This window comes from Mauremys reevesii, linkage group 4 (genome assembly GCF_016161935.1).
Source record: "Mauremys reevesii isolate NIE-2019 linkage group 4, ASM1616193v1, whole genome shotgun sequence".
In the NCBI taxonomy this organism is placed as follows: Eukaryota; Metazoa; Chordata; order Testudines; family Geoemydidae; genus Mauremys; species Mauremys reevesii.
This window is the reverse complement of record NC_052626.1, coordinates 6,976,324-6,997,028: the sequence shown is the minus strand read 5'-3', so window position 1 is coordinate 6,997,028 and position 20,705 is coordinate 6,976,324. Positions and strand designations below refer to the sequence as shown.

The 20,705-nt window shown below is 41.1% G+C and overlaps 1 protein-coding gene across 4 annotated transcripts in view; it reads left to right on the top strand.

Annotated features, from left to right (window-relative positions):
- MAP4K5 (mitogen-activated protein kinase kinase kinase kinase 5) overlaps positions 1 to 20,705 on the top strand; it is an 80,509-nt gene that overhangs the window by 25,064 nt on the left and 34,740 nt on the right. For 3 of the 4 annotated variants that reach the window (XM_039535853.1, XM_039535854.1, XM_039535852.1), the window contains exons 4-9: positions 13,717 to 13,807; positions 14,987 to 15,051; positions 17,148 to 17,203; positions 19,145 to 19,192; positions 19,296 to 19,338; positions 20,349 to 20,421. In XM_039535853.1, coding sequence (XP_039391787.1) covers positions 13,717 to 13,807; positions 14,987 to 15,051; positions 17,148 to 17,203; positions 19,145 to 19,192; positions 19,296 to 19,338; positions 20,349 to 20,421 — 376 coding nt within the window. Of the gene's footprint in view, positions 1 to 8,940; positions 9,051 to 13,716; positions 13,808 to 14,986; positions 15,052 to 17,147; positions 17,204 to 19,144; positions 19,193 to 19,295; positions 19,339 to 20,348; positions 20,422 to 20,705 lie in introns of all 4 variants that reach the window. The other variant, XM_039535855.1, reaches the window with a different exon arrangement.

The window sequence follows — 20,705 nt, the reverse complement described above, 5'->3', positions numbered from 1 at the left end:
CTCCTGTCCTTCCCTCCTGTCCCTCACCTCCACCAAGCTTCCTGCTAGGGATGCTTTCCTGGGCAGTCATGACTTCCTGTCCCAGTTCCTTTGATTGCAGCCTCCTCAGTTCCCATGGTCTGCATGAGTCATTGTGTGAGAGCAGAGAGGTAAGGGGCAGTGCAAGTTCAGATTGGGGGAATTGGCTAATACCCATCTAGCTGTGTTAGAAAAGCCAGTCTCTCACACCCCTGCATGTTAACGTGCTGCCATTTTTCTGTCCTGGGCTGATGAGAGCGCTGTAGATTTGATCCTACCACCACCCTATCCCAGCGCAAAAGATAAGTCACTACCCAGGATAGCTGTTGATCTGAAATCTGACCTTGGAGTCCTGCATGGAGAGGTGAAATCAGGAAGGGTGTCCAGAATGGAAATTGGGATGTGACAATTAACCTATTCCTGGAGTGTGAGAGAATTCCAACTCCTCTCCCAAAATATAACCTGTACCACCCTTGAGTGTGCATTGTTAATATCCCACTTCTTGCTCCCCTCTTCACTTTCAAATCCCTCCTTATACACCCCTACCTCGATATAACGTCACCCGATATAGCACGAATTCGGATATAACGCGGTAAAGCAGCGCTCCGGGGGGGTGGGGCTGCCCACTCCAGTGGATCAAAGCAAGTTCAAGATAACACAGTTTCACAGTAAGATTTTTTTGGCTCCCAAGGACAGCGTTCTATCAAGGTAGGGGTGTAATTATCTTCCACGTATCCTTTCTCTGTCTGTCACCCCACAACTTGCTGCGTCTGGTCTCCTGCCCCATGATTTGTGTGGGATGCAGGACCTTCCTTGTTGAAGGCTGCAGCTCTGCAGTGTGCTCTTCCCATGCATCAGTTTGTTTTTGTGGCCTTCAGGGAAGGAGTACAGACTTTTTTTTGCGGGGGGGGGGGACAAGGGGGGAGTACATATGTGGGGAGAGAGAGAGAGAGCACGTGCTCGCACTAGTGAGTGAGGTGCGGATTTTATGTTTGCTGTTTCCTGGATTTTATTTTTGAACTGTAAGGCACCCACAAGTTGTGAGCAATGGATTCCTAGAAATTAAAATGTATTTGTTGTCTGTAGAACCCAGCTTAAAAATTAGTAAGGCCTTGAAGGTCAGGCTAGATGGTCATGATGGCATTTCTTCACACAACGCACAGTCAACCTGTGGAACACTTTGCCAGAGGTGGTTGTGAAGGCCAAGACTATAAAAGTGTTTAAAAAAGAACTAGATAAATTCATGGAGGATCGGTCCATCAATGGCTGTCAGCCAGGATGGGCAGGGATGGTGTCCCTAGCCTCTCTTTGCCAGAAGCTGGGAATGGGGCGACGGGATGGATCACTTGATGATTCCCTGTTCTGTTCATTCCCTCTGAAGCACCTGGCATTGGCAACTGTCCGAAGACAGGATACTGGGCTAGATGGACCATTGGTCTGATCCAGTATGGCCGTTCTTATGTCCCTTCTGACCTTAAAATCTGAGTCTTCTGCAAATCCAGCCCAGCGCATGTCTGACTAGGTTTGGATGATTAGAACTCCCTATTCCAATGGCAGTGGCTCTGACAGCCCCTGCATCATGTTACATAAACACCTGAATTCTAGTAGTGTCACTCTCGGGGCCTATTTATCCCAAACTAGAGCTAATTACCTGCTTAGATATTGGAGAGGTAGAGAACTGGGACCCAGGAGACATGGGTTCTTTTCCCAGTTTTGTTTCTGTCTTGCTGTGTCACTTGGGACAAGTCACTTCACCTTTCTGTGCCTCTTGTCCTCTCAACTCTTTCTGATTTCTCTGTTCAGACTGTAAGCTCTTTGGCATAGGGACGGTCTCATACTTTGTGTCTATACAGAGTCCAGCACAATGGAGGTTTGATCTCAGCTGGGGCCTCTAGTTATGTGCTGCTGCTACTAGCAATTGTTCATTGGCAAAATAGGAAGTTCTTGTTTACACATGTAAAATGCAGCTAGGGCTCTTCCTAATTATGTGATGTTAAAGAAGAGGAAAACAGAGTCAACATTAGTTTATACATAGATTCTGGTCAGCTTTATCCATCCACGTTTTCTTTTAGATAATACATTGAGCGGCACTAAATCTTTCTTCCCACACCCTCCGCTGATGTACCCAAAATCGTAACCTCAACTGGGGGCGTCAGCACCTACTGCAGAGAGCAGATGAGCCCCAACAGGTCCTGCCAGCCTGTAGTGGGAGAGTTAAAGGCCAAAGTGCTTGGCCCAAAGACGGGGGCAGGGCAATATTTTTTTTTTTTTTATGGAGAAGAGTAGGGTGGATTCAGCCTACTATGAATACAGTAAAACTGGCCCCCTTGAGCCCTTAAGTTTCTGCTCCTGATCCAGATGAAATAGAGCAGATGCTTGTATGTTTTTATGTGCTGCTTGGAAAGCTGTGAGCAGAGGCAGGGACTTAATCCTCTGCTTTTAGAGGGAGGTGTGGGAAGGGAAAGAACTTTCAGAAGCTAGGGATTGTCCCTGCCTGTGCTCTTCACTTTGAGTAGCAGGGTGAAACATACAACCATGTGGTGACCCATTTCACTACTGGGAATAACACTACTGTAATTAGCAATGGTGATTATTGCTTTGTAAATTTCACTGTACTGCTAGCCTGACTTGTCTCATGCAAGTGACTACTTTTCAAGTGTTTTAGATAACTACAAACCGTTGCTAGCATGAGTTCCTTTTTAGGAGGCACTTGCACAGATTGCTGGTGAAGACCTTGTGGGGGTATTATTTTTAAGGCTGGATTACAGTATTTCTTTATTCTCTGGAGTGGTTGCTCACATGGCCTCAATGATGCAGTCTATTTAGAATGCAGCAGCTCACATCCTTGCAGGTAGACGTGGCTGTCTCAACATATCACTCTCATCTTATAAAAAATCTCTGCATTGGCTCTGGGGGAGATTTTGTATTTATATAAAGTTTTTACTTATTTTGAATGTTTTAAATGGATGTTGTCCAATATATTGGGGTGTTTCAGATTAAACAGTAGTCAGGCTGTAGTACTGTCAGCCCTGGCATCAGGTCAATGTGAGAAACTCTACCAATTAATCTTGGAGCTCTTGCAGAGAATACAACTCCTTTTAACCCAAACCCGGAGTGTAGCAAATATGCTATCTTCAGTACAGCACTGAAGACATTTGAGTATCTAAGCAGGCAGAATGGAACATTTGGTGGTTGAGGTGGGGGCTAAGTCTTTGCATTTAGACCAGAGGACACAGCTAGAGATGAGATTGATAATATGCTGTTAAAAATTCTGAATGTTGCTGTCATTAGAGAAATGAAGGAGCTTGGCTAACTTTGAGTTCTGTACAGTCCTTTTCAGCTGAGAGGGATGGTCACCATAATAGGGAACCAAAGAGGAGAGGAAGGAAGCAACTGAGGAAAACCAAGAATGATGGGGCAAGTGATTCATATATTCATAGAATCCAAGGTCATAAGGGACCACTGTGATCATCTAATCTGACCTCATGTATCACACAGGACAGAGAACTTCCCAAGCAGATCTTTTAGAAAAACATCCAATTTTGATTGAAAAGTTGTTAGCAATGGAGAATCCACCACGACCCTGGGTAAATTACTCTCACTGTTGTATGGGACCCATGGAGAAGACAACCCAGAGAAAGAAACTGCTTAATTTTAGGATGGGAATGGTTTGTGTTTTGTTCTCATTACCAATCTAATGGTAATAACTGGATTAGTAGGCAAAAGAAACATGGAACTAAAACCAACGTTGCAAAATTGTTAAATCTCTTCTTCTACCTGCTTGTCCCCTTCCTCTAAACAAAGGAAACTACCCCCACCCCCCATTTAGAAGGCTTCAGTCCTGAATTTGTTTGAACTTCTGTGCAGTGTGCTAGCTCAGCTACCCCTGTTACTTAGACAGTACTAATAAAATCGGACTAGACAGTGTTTTTCACTTCTTTTGGCACAGACTCTGGAGAGTGTTTAGCCAAAAATATTCTGGCACAGTAGTGACATTTCTCAACATTCACTGAGTTCAAATGCTTCACATAACTTGAGAGCCAGCTTGATTTCAGAAACTAATTCTAACCGTACTCAGTATTTTCAAGAGATCTGCGCAGAAGCCAAAATTATGTGAAACACAAAAGCCACTTCCTTGTATGGATTTAGCAGATGAACTAATGGAATAGTAGATGCAGGAGGACAATTATTTGTCAGTTTGATTCTTCTCTGCAGAGCCTTCTCTTTAGGAAAATACAGTAAAAAGTACTTTTGAAATTAACGGGCATCTACATTGCAGATACTGCTGTACCATTAAATAAAAACACTGGGAATATTTGACATATGTTTGTAATGCTCTAAATAAACCCCTTTACAAATTTACTGAAGTATCTAGTTGCTAGTATTTTCATTTGGTTTAGGGAGAATTGGTCTGATGTCTATTTTTCTTTTAGAAATATTCTGTTTGGGGCAAAAGAAGCTAGTTATTGTATTTGAAGTTGGACTATTGATGTGTCTTGTACTATGTTGATTGAAGTTGGAAGTTCAGAGATTTTAATGCCATAGCAAATAACTGTCCACATGTGCAATGTTTGGTTTTCATAAATTCAGAACAGGGTGTTTTGTTCATAATATTAGTTTCTGTACTTTGTGATTCACATTCTGAAGTCACTTTCATTTTAATATTTGATCACATCTGTTGAACTATTACAGCCAGATCCTCAACCACTGTTCTGGCCTCTTTGGGCCATTCTGCAGTACGCAGGAGCTGGAAAACTGCCTTAATAAGGAATATGTTGGGGATTGAAAGAGGGTGGGGAGATATTGTTGGGACGACCATTGTATACTCTGGCAATCCCTAGCTGTGTAGCGGCCCCTAGGGGGCTGTTACCAGCTGGTGTAAGTAGGAGCAACCCTGAAACTGCTTTAACATGTGGCTGAACTGGCCCTAGCAGCCCCCAAGATTGGAGACGTATGAAAATGGCTTTAAGTTTCCTTTGACTCTCCATCACCACTTTGTGCTGAGCGCAACCTCGCTGGACTTAAGAATCTGGTCCTTAGTGTGTGACCATGTTAGTTTTTTTTGTTAAAAAGGCTTCATGAGCTATGAAGTGGTATAGTGTTGGCCCTGTAGCCTTTCACTTCTGACACCTGGATTCAAATGCTGACCTAGTCTGGTCCCATTCTAACCCTGGTCGGTATCATTTCACTAAATGAGACCACTATGCAATTTGACATGATAGATCATTCTTCGCTTACGACATACCCAGAGCTGGAATGGGATGTTTCAGGGCAGTTTTAGGGGCACACTGGAGTTGTTTGAGAGAGACTGCACCTTAGAGTAAGGTGTAGTGTAAGCAAGTTGATCGATATGGTTGGAGGTGGTTCATTGTCAGGGTGGGCCAGGACTCTGAACTGGCACTGAGCATTCTCTCTCTCTCGAGGGCTTGGCTGGCTCATTCTTTCTTGCACAGGCAGGGGTCATATATTGATCGCGATAGATGGGGTCGGGAAGGAATTCTCCCCCAGGTCAGACTAGCAGTGGTCTTGTGGGTTTTTTCACCTTCCCTGCAGCATATGGGTGTGGATCACTTGCTAGGATTATCTGGGTATCTTTGGTCTCTTTTATGTAGTTGGGTTAGTTTAGGGGTTGTTGGGGTGTGATATACAGGAGGTCAGACAAGGTGGTCTAGTGCTCCCTTCTGGCCTTAATCTCTGTGACAGTAACCTTCAGCTTCATGAGCACCAAATTCAAACAGCTTTTGAACAAACCAACCTGTCTTCAGGACATACAGAAGGCAAAACAGAAACAACATAGTGTTCCTAATTACTTTTTATGATGCAGAAGGCATGCGGTAATGCACTGTTTTATTTAAATTAATGCAATAAAAATACCAAGTGCTGTGAAACGTATTTCTTGAAATCTGGTGTCATTTTATTAGTTTGATTATTACATATTATGCATCTTTCTACAGTGTTCTCACAATTAACTATTCTTATGTCAGATAGCTACATGTCTAGGTTATGTTTTCCATTCTCAGCTTAACCTTTTACTGACTATGTGAAGGTGCACTCACCTCTTGAGTGCCTCATTGTGGCTGGGAGTGGTACTGTAGTCCTCTTCTCACCCCGATGCCTTCCGCAAGCTGCTGGTTGACTATGGTGGGTCCTGAGCAGCATGGCCCTCCAGCCGAGTCACAAAGTCCGAATGACACCATTCCAGCATGTTAAAGAGTCAGTTAACAGTCTATTTGCTCTCACTAGGGTCTTCAGCCCTGGCTCTGGGCCACTTAAATTCAGCCTTTTGTTCAGGCTCCCAAATAAGCTCCATCCCCTTCTTGGGGTTTATGCCACTTTGTGTGTGGACAGGAGGGGAGTCCGGACCCACCACTAATATCAGCTCCAGCCCAACAATCCTATAAGCAGCAGCCATGTAATGCTTGATTCAATTTGTTGCTGCTGCTTCTCTGAGCCTCTTCCTACCTGGACCCTGTAGGTTCACCGTTATTTCATTGCTCAGGTTCTTAGATTCTCTATGGTTTCCAAAATGGTTGCTCTGGAGTCTCTTCTTTAGATAAGATTGGAGAACCCACCTTTGCTGCACTTTTCCTCTGAGCTTGCCACTTCTTGGAGCGGGGGAGGGGGGGGATTGTAGGACTGCGGGGCCCAGCAGGGAGTCGCAGAGGCCAAACACACCCCATCACAGACTGGTACAGAATTAATGAAATCAAGAGGGCAGCCAGCGTGGGAAGTGGTTGAGGACAAGATGAAACTGGGAGGAAAGTTGGGCATGAGACAGTTCAGAAAACAGAATGGAAAGCATGAGACTTGGGAAGAAGGCAGACTGGGGGGACGTTTCCGCTGTTCCATGGATTTGTGAGTTTCAGGAGCCTGAATGCATGTGGAGGAGGGAGGGAAGTAATGGGATCCAGTGGTTTGAGGTGAGACTAATTGTGTTACACTCCCAGAGCCTTCCACCCACTGATGCTTCCCTGGGCAGAGTCCCTGAAACCACTCAAACTGACTGCCTCATGCAGTTCCTTCTAGTAATCCCACTGAGCGGAGGTGGCAGGCAGCTCCCTAGCTGACTGACAGCCCTGGGGAAGGAGTGACCGGGATCAGCACATCTCAGAGAGATGATGTATCTGACCGCTCTGAAGGAACTCTAAGATGGAGGCCATTAGACCAAAGACAACCTCCTCCCCCATCAACAACCACCACATCTTGACTTTATCCCTTGGGAAGAGTCTCATTCTGCTCCACCCATCCTCTAGCCAAGACCAGAGTCCAGCTGCCTTAAACAGGAGTGAGAGGCACAAGGTGATCCCGCAAATCTCCTAGACATTAGAGGGCCCGTGAAGGGAACCTTGGGCACAGCACTGGGGTTCTGGAAAACTAGACTGTCCAAGTGGGTGGTATATGCCTCACTGTTATGGCAGTGTCAGCCCCTGTATATTAGAGAGACAAGATGGATGAGGTGATATATTTTACTGGACCAACTTCTGATGGTGGGAGAGACAAGCTTTCGAGCTACACAGAGCAAAAGTTAAAGCTGCTGTAATGATCGGTTCTGAATAGATTTTATGTCAGCTTAGATGACCAGCAACGTGGTTACAATCAGAAGCCAGATACCTGCACATATCTCTGGAAGGGGAGATCAAAGCACTAAATTCCACTTTAAAATAAAAATCTGCGCATTGTGAAACCTACATCAGTCATCGGCACAGATCGGACCCCTGATTGGATTCACACATTGGGTTTGGAATGATTTATTTTTCTAATATTGAATGAGATGAGGAGATCTCTGTACATTTCTCTAGGGGGTTAGTAAGGTCTGGATATTGTACCTTGGGCAGCTTTGCTGTGGAGTTTGCACACTGAGAGGAATTGTTGTAACAACTTATCCCAAGACACTTTTCTTACTTTTTCTGGGAGCTCTAATTGTTCAAATACAAACACTTGAAAAATGACACAGTTCAAGTCATTAGTCGTTTCCTGAGCTGGAATTTAGCCAGGGGACCCCACCGCTGATAAAACATGAGAGATCTTTAATGGCGGCAAATGTTGCAAACTGCTCACTTGCATTTCACTGCCTTGAGTTTGATGCTGGCATAACGGTTCTGCAAATGCCACTTCTTCCAGCACCTTTGGAGCCCCATCTACAATGATGTCTTGTGGCAAAATAGATAAAATTATTTGCCTCATGGGTGTTATGCAGCAAGCTTGGGTGTAGCTGCTTCTGATCTGAAGGCATGCTTTGTATCATTCGTTACCCCTCTGCCAGCAAGTCTAAAATGGCTTCCTAACTCGTGTAGCTTGCAGTGCTAGCATAGATCAGGAGAGCTGGCAAACTAGCTGGCAGGGTGCATTTTTCTCCCAGTGCTCCTGCCCAACTCTGGAGTGATGTCTTTGGCAACCCAGGCAAACCCCTTTCCTCTCAGTTGCATGCAGGCCCAAGAGCCGCTGTGGCTCTTCTCAGCTCTGTCCATTCCACTCTCTCTCTCTCTCTCTCTCTCTCTTCCCACACACTGAGATCGTGCAGATCCCATTTTATTAAAACAATAATTATCTATTTGTCCCAGGGGGAATCTCTGAAAAAGTGACCCAGAGTCAGTCCAGGAGGGCCGCAAGGGTGTGGATGTATCCCTGGCTTCCCGGGGTGCATGTGTGGCTCCTTACACAGGATGGTACCCTTCATAGCAGGGCAGTGGAACAAATGAAAATGTGATCAAGAGCAAATATACCGTATAAACAATAGACATTATGCCCCTGCTCCAAAGAGGGGTGTGCTCTGTGTATGTGGACCCAGGATGGACCAACACCGGATCTAGGATGGCTGGTGAGAACTAATACTGGCTAGTTAGGCTAATTCTAAAACTTCAGTTGCAACTGGAACCGGTCTCTAGTGCAGATGGGCCTTAGTGATTCTTGTTCTTTTTGCAGATACAGACTAACACGGCTGCTACTCTGAAACCATCCAAACACTGTGAGACTTAAATTACCAGGCCCTAACTTGCCTAGCTTGTGAGTTCTGGATGGGATCGCGGCACAAGGTGGTATGGTTACAGATTTAAATAATCTATTCTGTAGCACAGATGGCAGGGAGAAGAGCAGATTGTTGAGCCAAATGGAGCAGGTTCAACCACCAGTTTTGATCTGGGGAAAGTACTTTATATTGTGACTGCTCTTCTGTATGCTCTGCGTTTAACTGTACAGATACAATTACATAATGTTAGCAAGTTGCAGTGAGTCACCATGCTGCTTGCATGATTTACAACAACTCCCCAAACCGGCTTTTTGCTCAGCATGCTGCATAACCTATAATTGCAAACATATGAGTAGACGAAAGTACATTTTTCCGATAACATGTTGTTTAGCACGAAGTGGTCTCCTGATGACTAAACCAGAAGTAAATTGTTTTGCAAGGATATATTGTCATCAGCTACGTTGCTTAAAATCAGGGTCTTATTTTCACTTGCTGTCTTCCTCCAAATGAAATGTTGAGAGCAAGTATTGTTGTCATGCCGTATTGCTAATTTCCTTCACTTCATTCCAGTACGAGCTTAAGGAATAGTCCATCTTGGCCTCCCCATCTTTTCCTCTTCATAGTCTGTCCAAGATACTGCCACCTAGAGCCTCTTGCTCTCCCACTGCTCTAGCAGCTTTTCCGCTTTCCTCCCTTATGCACTAATTCCCTTATTCTTTTGAAATTCCACCTCCTCCTCCCTTTAAAGTTCTGCATAACTCCTCGCCTATCTGCATATCTGACCTCTCTTTAGCCTCCATATACTCCATCAGGTTTCTTTCTCTACTGCTCTGTTCTTCACACTTCCTTTCTCATTGTCCACTACACTCAGGACAATCTCTCCCAACATCCAGAAAGCACCTCCTACCTTCTCCTTTGGACCCCTTCTAAAAACCCCTTTGCTAGGCAAGGTCTCCGTACGGCTGCTACCTATGATTGTGAGGTGTCTAGGGTTGGGACCTTGTTTGATCATCTCTTTGAAATAAAAGTGTCTCTGTTCATGAATAGACAATCCTTAGTGACGACCTCTGATGTGAAGACATTCTGTTAACAAGGGATTTGGCATCATTTGATGTGATGCAAACAGCTGGAGAACTGATGTTATCTGTAGAGACACTGTGGGTGAGGTAATGTCTTTTATTGGACCAGCTTCTGTCGGTGACAGAGAAACTTTCGAGCCCCACAAGCTGAGGAAAAGTTCTGTGGATGTGAAAGCTCGCCTCTTTCACCAACAGAAGTTGGCCCAGTAAAATATACTGTCTCAGCACTTTGTCTCTCTCATATCCTGGAACCAACAGGGCTACAACAACACTGCAAACATTGTTATCTAGCGAAAGATAATGCCTTCCTGGTGTTGATTTCTTCCTTCAAACGTACTCTTTTGGATTTGATGTTGACTTTCTTTAAAAATGACATTAATTTTGAAATGCTCCAGTCTGTTATACATAAGTGTTTTAACAGTTTCTTGTAGGAAATTTGTCAGAGACTAGAGTGAATTAATCCACCTGACTCAAACCCAAAATTCCTCTGTTCACAGTAATAGTTTTAGGCAGGTGCATGAATTCAAGCCAAAATTCAGTATGATCATAGGGTAACGCCCCTGTACAGTACAAAGTGTGTGCAGAACTTGATCATCTGGTTTATAGAAACTGCTTTATTATATTTATTTAGCTTTCAATGTATAAACAAAAAAGAATGGCTATCTCAGGTGCTTGGCTTCGGGCACCTCGAAGAGTCTCCTCTAAGGTGATGTTTTGAGTTCCACTTTTCCAGGAGACCATTGTGCTGCTAATGTTTTTTCCATGCCTGCTTGTCCACCCCAGTGAGGCCCTTCTTCATATACTAAACATTCAAAAGTTCTTGTGGTTTTACTTGAAGCACGCTCAGGCTCTTAGACAGCCTTCTCCACTTCTTGTTTACCTCACACTGTTTCCTTGCGCAATGCTGTTAACAGTAGGACTATGTCTAAATAGCTGTCTGGCTACATTTCAGATTGCTATGACCTGACTGGCCATATCGATGCTCATTTGATCAATAGCCGTGTGGACCTCACTCAATACGTTTGCTGAGTATTATTGCTTAGGTTCAGCGTATAGGATGGAGGAGAATCCAAACACTCTGGTCTTCTAGAGCTCTTCTTTTGGGATAGCTCTTATTTGAACTGGCCAGTTGTATTTGAAGGTTTCCCATTTGCTTGCATTCTTCAGAGGATACCTGTCTCTTGTCTCAGTCGTTAGGAAATACCCCTGGTGGTGTCTTAAAATCCCCTCAAAGAACCTTCCTCTTCAGGGTTGGTATTTTTGCTGTTGCTCTTGGCTGTAGCCTTAACTCTGCATGTAGTGGCACCATGGAAGAGCAAAGAAAAAATACCCTGATGTCTTTTTTTTAAACTCTCTTCATCTAAACTCTGGGTACAGATACCTTCATCATCATCATTGTCGTTACATGATGTCGCTACAGGGCCGAGTTAAGGTTGTTTGGGTACCTTAACTATGCAGTTCTTGTTTTTCCACTCCATGCATCTGATGAAGTGGATTTTAGCCCACAAAAGCTTATGCCCAAATAAATTTGTTAGTCTCTAAGGTGCCACAAGGACTCCTTGTAGTTCTTGTAAGTGTAACTCTTCATTTTCTGGGTTTGTACTGCAAGGCTATGGGATAACTGCAGTATACCTGTAATGCTTTTTACCCTTGTTATGGATATGTGCTCTCAACCCTGACTCCATCTTAATGTAGTTTTGTCTTGGAATTTAAATTCCATCTGTTGCCAAAGCAGCATCTGGCTGCAGAACATGCATTTAAAATGTACATTCCAAAATTAAGCCCCCAATCACGCTCTTCCTTAAGCACCGTCACCAGCCCCCTTTGTGCCCTCTTTTCCTGGTTTCCATTGCAAGATAGTGGCCATAGTAATGTTGATGCCCCATCATTTATGGTCTGATCCAACCCCTATTGAAGTAAATAGAAAGATTCTCATTGATTTAATTGGAGCTGGACCAGGTCCTTCCTGCAGATATCATGATATGCTATTGTTGAACAAAATCTGTGAGCAGAGCAACCTAGAGATGGATTATAGGGTTTGTTTTGTTTGGGAGAGGGGAGGGGAGCGGAGACAAATTGATATTATTAATTTCTACTGCCAACATTTTAGATTGCAGTAAGGCACAAAAAGTTTACATAATATACCTGGGGAAACACTATTAATACTCATTTAGAAACAATATTTTCTTAAATGTAATTATATGCCTGTAACCTGTCTACTGTTTCACTCAGCTTTTTCCATTTTGAACCTGTTTGCAGAGGGTTATAATTTCTTTAGAGTGAAAGTTAGCATAAATGATCTAAACCTGTGAAGATTTATTACTGTAAATTCTCACATAGGGAAGAATTGACATTTTGAATGTCTCGTCTTCATGCCTCTTGTCTAAAAAGAACATCTTAAGTGAATCCATCATGTAGATCAGTATTTCTGGCTTATTTTAAAGGAGTGTTGTGAAATCATATGCTGTAAATTATCTGCTTCTTCACCTCCTCACCCCCATCTTGCTAATAACACTTTGGATTTTTGAGATTCTCACTTCTAATTTTAGTTTTTAAGTTTCTGAGCTTGGATGCTGAAAATCAAACCAACCTGTCTAATGTTTGTTTACACTCAGTTTCAGGTTCTTGGGCCCAGGGTTCTAAATATTACAGGGGAATGTTTGTTTTAAAATTATTGTTCATAATGACCTAGTATTAAGCAAACAGTTCTATTGTTTCCTTGTTGTTGTTGTTGTTTTGTTTTTTAAACCTTTTTTATACAATTAAAATTATGGGACAAATTTCTTTTAGCATCCCTTTATATTTAAATGGTGGAAGTATCAAGGGCAGAGAACAGCCTCATTAAGTGTTTTTTAATTACAATGCATTCAAGACAGACATTGCTTAGGGTGCATAATTTTGCTTGTATAACCACTATGATCCATCATTTAAAAATGCATCTGTAGCAAGGAGATGAGAGTTTGGGACTCTGACTCTGGCCTCCTCTCTTGGTCATCAGTGACTGAGAGTGCTGTGCTGGCGATACGCTGTCCCCCAGAATTAATTGGAAGTGGAATATTTTAAAAAATAGTTTTTGTGGTGTCTGCTCTCAGGGGGGACCTTTCCTTCCACCTTCAGGGCTCTTGAATCACTGGTACTATACACCCATCCTCCCCCATCCCTGCAAATGAAGAGTTAGAACAACCCCCTACAGAACCAGTTAGTTCCCTTCCTAAAGTAGCCAGAGGAGCTGCTGAAAAGCATTGTATGATGTTCCCATCCCTCTGAGTACTGTCTTTCCAGAGTACTCCCAGTGCTTGCTGCCTAGTGAGTGAACTGATCTAGTGTCTTAACTGATCATATTGCAGGCTACCTCTAGATTGCCAGGCCAGCTGTTCTCCGCTGGTCTTCAAGAAACATTTTGGTGTCATGCAAACCATGTAAAAAAAATTGGAACGAGAAAAGGAGGACATATATGGATCACTGATATTGAATAGGATGATGTTGGAAACTCTCAAAAAGAATCAGCAGCTGTCAAAATACAGTGGCTTGGGGTTTCATAATTATGTGCATGTTTTCAGACCTTTTCAAGCTCTTGGTCACTTCCCTGGTTTATATATAGGTCTGTGTTTTATGTATGTTGTTGCCGTGACTGTGCCATCTCTTGTTTTTCAGGAGATGATTTTTCATTGATACAGCAAGAAATCTATATGGTTAAAGAATGTAAACACTGCAACATTGTAGCCTACTTTGGAAGCTATCTCAAGTAAGTTCTGTTTAATTGTGTGCATTTCTACAACTCTTCCTCTCCGGGGAGTACCACCTTTATCCTCACGCCCCAGTCCCCCTCTCATTTGGTCCCTTGATTCCTAGTTGCCTTTTTAAATAGTGACTAGTATTGAACCATCTCTGCTAGCCAGAAGCCTTCTCCCTGGAGACTGTTGCAATGCATCCAGCCTCATAGCCTGATGTTTTGGGAGTTTTGGTTTTACCAAGTTGGTGGGGAGATTTGAAATTCTAGTGACTTTTAAAATAAAAAAGGCTAGTTACTTACCCAAAGAATTATGCTTCTTGGTATTTTATTTAAAGGTATTGTTGTTACAGAAGTATAGCTGGGTAGCTGTGATTTGTAAATATTCTAAATCTGAATTGTTGGTAACAATTAGATTTCATGGCTGTGGTGTGACAGCTGTGAAATATTGGAGAGAGAAGAGGTGAAGCCAGCTGGCTGTGTTTTCAGGTATACACATTAAATATTGTACAAAAAGTTGGAGAATATTTTCCATTTCTCTGCAGTTCTGCAGTTTATCAGTGGGCTCTGTGGGAATATATATAATCACTTTCCACATTTGGACTCTGATCCTAGCTACACAGTTCTAGGAGATCTTGTCTCCAAATTGCTTGGGGAGTTACATTTTCAAAGTGAAAGGTGCCACTCAAATTGACTTTAATTGGACTTACGCCTAAGCCAACACTTCTTTGAAAAACTGAGGTGTGGAATCTGTGAGGAACATACTTTTGAGCATTGAAACTAGCATAGCATAGCTGCGCATATCCAGATAATTTTATCTCAGTTAATAGAATGTATGCCTCAATTGTATTTTTACATAAACTTTATTTTGGAGAAAAGGTCATGGTTATGGCAGTTATATTACAGTTCTGATCAACAGAGTAATTTGTCAGTGAATCTGACATGTAAGAAGTTTCACACTAAATGAGAATTGATATTTACTAGACTTCTCTGTATGTATTAAAACACATGCAAAATGTATATCTGGTTTTGTGATACATCAGCACTTTAGAATTCCTCAGGGTATAAGAAAATGGAAAACACGACAATCAAATAACTAGCAGTTAAATAATAAAATCATGATAATTATTGACTGCATCTACTGTATATAGATCAGTCAACTGCTAACAGTTATGTTTAACTTTTTAAAAATAGCCGTGAAAAGCTGTGGATCTGCATGGAATACTGTGGAGGTGGATCACTTCAAGACATTTACCATGGTATTTTGAAACTTATTTTGGTATTTATTGGCATCTTTTCAAAGTTGAAAGCAAAGAAAATATGACAGAACAATAGTGTCATTTTAATGGCAATCCACTTGCATTTTACTTTTCATTTGCTGTGAGTGAACAATTATTTCATTTTGGCTAAGGTTTCTACATAACTGGTCAAGAACTTTTCATAAACATGGTGACTAGTCTGTTCATAATCTGTTGTTTTATACCGAACGTTACAAAATAAGTAAGTACCTCTACGGTAAATAGATCCTAAATAGGGATAAATGGAGCCCTTTTTGGCAACTAGGTATTTGGAGGAATATTTCCAATGTGATGAATAGCAGATGAGTACATATTCCTGTTAAAAATAATGGAAATATGTACCTAAATCTCTCCATATTGTGTTGAACAAATAACCCTTAAACTGCTAGTTAATGTAAAGCTTATTTTCCCATCTTCACATGATCACAGCTTTCTGAGAAATTCTTCTTTAGGGGACTCAAATTTTTCATGCATGGTTTGAACGTAGAGATGAGGAGCTTGTGGGTTTATTTGTTTTCTAAGTTAAAATATATTTTAGCTATTTTTAGTTATTGGAGAAGTGAACAAAATACACTTTTTCAGCATTAAGACTTTGAGATATTTTTGCTCTTTAACTCTTAAAAAAAAGAACGAAGAAACCCTTCAATCATGCATGTAAACAGTCCTTATTGAGAAGTCAGTCCGAGGAGAGAAAAGTTACTGATGGGTGACTGGAAAATGATCATGTTTAGTTGATATTTGCTAAGAAATTAACATTTCCTAATGAAATCACACCCCTTTTGTGACATCACAGTGCCTATTACCCTTAATAGGCTTGGAGACTATTTCTGAGACACATTGCAGAAGTTCATCTCAATGAAATGTGACTTTCAAAGCCTTCTTTAAATGTTAACATGGATGGGTAGTTTATTCCCTTTCCTTGAAAAAGTGAACAAAATAAAAACCCCAAGCTACTTAAATTCAAAAAGTTATGTTAATAACTGAAGTAATTAAATAATAAATACTGTATTTATTGAAACACACAAGTCATGGAATGTAAAAATCAAAGTTCTTAAAGTAACATTGTCCTCATATTGCAGATATACTATTTGATTACAAGTTAGGCCTGTAAAAGTACGCTAAACATATAGTGAACAATCTGGGAAAGCTAATTTTGCTAGGAGAGCCCTGAATGTGATCTTAAAAGGACAAAAAGGGTGTGTGTCATTTTGTTCTCCTTTATGATGAATAAAGACTAAAAAGATATTTTCTAAATAATTGTGCTTGTTTTTTACTTCATATATGTTAGCTTTGGTCTTCACTGGTTTTGCTGGAAGGTCTTGGAAAGCAGATTGTGTGCTTTCTCAGACCTTAACTAAAGGGATGGAGTTCTTGAATTTTAAGCAAAGATCCTTTCATCTATGTATGTCTCAGTCATTTAGTGTAATATAAATAGCTGTCGATGAAAGCAAGTTTTTAAACAGTCTTCAGATGCCACACTCTTCCAGGGTAAAAAGATCTAAATTTCTAATTTTAAAAGGCAAACTAAAATTAGCTCTGCTGCTTTTTATCTCCATGAAGAGCACAAACAATATTATTACCCTGTTGTCATCAACTTAAAAATCACATTTGTCTGAAACATGTTTTAATTCTCTGTTCTCTGGCAAATGTTTACCTCTTGTTGCAAATATTACACAGGATTACTATACCTGAGAGATGTGGGAGATGTTCCTTCTCTTTTTCAGCTTCTTTACTTTGTGGATTTGATGATGGTTTGGGTGCACTCAGTTTCACTGTTTCCCCTGTATTATCAGTTTCCCTTCATTGTTCATATTGGAGAAGTTGGGTAGTAGCCCTCTTTTGTTTTAATAATGAAAAACGTGGCTGCAAAACTACAGAAAGACACTGGCTTTCAACTTGTTTTTTTTTTTTTTTTAAATAAACTATATTTTAAGTTGAAAGTGTCCCCTTAAACTTTTGCAGGTTGGATACTACCCTATTCTGTTGACTGTTTTACAATGGTATATGTATAGTGTGCATTACAACCCATAGGCTTGTTTCTATCTTTCTGTTTTCAGTAACCGGACCACTGTCAGAGTTACAAATTGCATATGTATGCAGAGAAACTTTACAGGTACTGTACATCTGTAGATACAGAATAAAGCCTCTTTTTGATACGCATGAGGAAGATGTGGAAGATAAACTATTTCAGAAGGAGGTGCTGTGCTGTCACTTAAGTTTGTAAACCTGGGAATACAGCTTCAATGAGACCAGTTTGCTAGGGTTAACAAATTTGTTTTTCATATTTCCAGTACACCTCTACCCCGATATAACACGACCCGATATAACATGAATTCAGATATAACGCAGTAAAGCAACGGGGAGCCCTGGGCCCTTTAAAGCGCCACCCGAGCCCCACTGCTTTACCGCGTTATATCCGAATTCGTGTGGAGCCCCGGGCCCTTTAAATCCCCGCTCGAGCCCCACTGCTAGAGCTCCGGTGGTGATTTAAAGGGCCTGGGGCTCCCCGCAGCGGCTGGAGCACTGGGCCCTTTAAATCTCCAACAGCTGGACTCGGGTGGTGATTTAAAGGGCCAGAGGCTCCAGCCACTGTGGGGAGCCCTGGGCCCTTTAAATCCCCACCCGAGCCCTGCTGCCGGAGCTCCGGTGGTGGTGGTTTAAAGGGCCTGGGGCTCCCCGCAGCGGCTGGAGCACCAGGCCCTTTAAATCACCGCCGGGGAAGCCGGTCCAGTCTGGCACGGCATACCGTACCTGATATAACGTGGTCTCATCACCTATAAGGCAGTGAGATTTTTTTGGCTCCCGAGGACCGCGTTTTATCGGGGTAGAAGTGTATTGATATAAATTAGTAGGATATTACAATAATGCCGTGCAACAAATACTTTATTAAATAATTTTAATGCAGCATTTCATGTCAGTTCCCATATGCCCTGATCCTGCAAATGGATTTATACAGCTATAAGAGTCTACCTGTATAGCAGGGTCAGAATCTTAAGCCCCAGTCCTGGTCGTGTTTAACTTTAACCCCAGGAGTAGTCCCATTGATTTCAATGCAGTTATTTTAATCCTGTGTAAGTCTCTGGAGATTTGAGGCTTTAGATTGACCTGGCTATTCTCATACACTGTACAACTGACATGGTGGTTCAATGCAGCCATTGTTTAGGATAAATTTCTGAATCTCATTGCAGAAGACAGCTAATTCCTAGTAAGAGAGGGTAAGTCATAAAACTGTGAGCAATAAAAGGAAATATTTTGCCATGTATAACCAATCTATGGCAGTGAATTCTCATGTTTTGTAGATGGAAAAATTCTATGGCTGGGCTGCTAAAATTCTGGTTCATTTTATTATAATTAATTATAGAAATGTAAGCCAATACAACATAGGTGGTGAAATGTCATGCTTCATTGTGCTCTATACATCTATATATAATTGTGTAAGGGAACTATAGAAGACACTTTCACCTTCCTATGAAACACTGGTGAACTGGTCATTGCCAGAGGCAGATTGTAGACTAAATGGGCGAGCGAACTGATCTGATATGGCAATTCTGTTCCTAACCTCTTAGCTGATATTTTGCTAGCAGTAAGAATTGATGCTGCAGAACTTGTTTTGACTTTCAGTGAGAGATTCCAGCATTAAGCACCTCTGAAAACAAGTCCACTTTTATTTATGAGCTAAATGCGGATTTAGGCACCCAGACTTGCAAACTTTGGCTGAAAGCTTCCTAGACTTGAGAAGTAAATAAACTTTATTGGCTTCAGTCATAAATCTTATGCCTCTTGAGGTGCATTTTGAAGCTGAAAATATATCTAACAAAAATGCTACATATATAACTTGTTGAACAAAGTCTGCACGTGTGTTGGTGTTGGAATCAGGAGTGGTGAGGAGCAGAAGCCATGGATGCATTTTCTCAAAATCTCAGTGTTCATTTTTTCAGTTTTTAATTAAAACTACAAATTGAGTTTAAACTGTTAAAAAACCAATTTGAAATGTTATGTTTTGTAGTATGTTAACATGGCAAACTTGAGTTATAGATTTATTTTTGACTTGTAGGGTCTTGCTTATTTGCACATGAAGGGCAAAATGCACAGAGATATTAAGGTAAGGTCACTTAAAACTGCAAGGACAATTTTAATACTTTGTAATGCAGAATAATGTTCCAAATATTCTTTTAGCATATTAATTTTTGCATGTTTTGTTTTAGGGTGCAAATATTCTGCTAACAGACCATGGAGACATAAAATTAGGTACGTTCAGTTGAATTTACTAGTAAATAGAAACTGAATGAGGGTTTTTTAATTGAACCAATGAAAAGGTGGTAAGTTAAGGTACCAATTCAGGTGCTTTGTTTCAGTGAGACACCTTTTGCACTTACATCGTAGCTACACAGCAGTTCGCTCTGACGAGAACTATCAGCAGAGTATGAGATACGAATACTCCTTTTTCCTATCTTGTATTTAGCTAAACAGGATATGTAAAGCAAGCATATAGAAATGTATGCGGCCACATGGCTAACTGCACTTCTCCATTGTGGATGTGCAGAAGCAATGTATTAGGAGGACACAATATATTTTTTTTAATTGAAAGCCTAGAAACATCATAGTTGAGTTTCCATTAACAACTTTAACTCTGATCACACATGGATACCCATTTTCTATCAACTGGCCAGGCATCCTTTGCCTACAATGTGGACTACAATTCTTCAGGTACTATAGTGTAAATACAGTAAAACAAAACTAGATGGGCATGATTTCTGGCTCTGGGTACATAGGATGATTATCTGCAATACCATGCATTTGATGTAGCTCTGCTATCATCAGAGAGTCCCTACTGCTTCTCTTGTCCTAACAATATGAACAAAACATCTCCCCTGTTATTTCCTCATTGACATAGCACTCTCATAACTACAATGCCAATCTATCTTCCCCCCAGTATATATTAATTAGAATACATAACATTATGTCCTGATATGATTCAATTATGATGATAAGACAGGTGGAGGTAAGCGGCGAAACAGGGTCCATTTTAAGGCAGTTTGGAGAAACCTAACTTTCAATTTCCAGACAGTCAAAAAAAAAAAAAAAAAAGTTTCCAGCTAGAATGTTCTCCTCTTCTTTACCTGAGAGATTAACATTGTAAACAATTATCTTAATTTTATTACCTAGGAATGTGTGTATTTTGTTGCTTTATAATAACTTCCTAGAGTGTTGTTGGTTTTTCATTGAACATGTAATGAGGATGTAATTTTGTTTTACAGCTGACTTTGGTGTAGCAGCAAAAATAACAGCCACCATTGCGAAGAGAAAATCTTTTATTGGTACCCCTTACTGGTAATAAATTGCTTTGATTCATTGAGTGACTACATGCAAAGTGAAGTCAGTATTTACAAATTATACTAAAGCTTCTAAAATACAGATATGTTTTAACTACAGACATAATATCGTTATTTAAACTTTCTGATTTTAGTAATGTGCTTGGGCAAAATATGACATTGTCATTTTGTTGCTTTGTAATATCACTGTAACATCAACCACGTGATGCTAATAGCATGGCTGACACCTCTGCCAATTTAATACAGTGCTGAATGTTATTTGTACACATGGTAGGAGTTTGG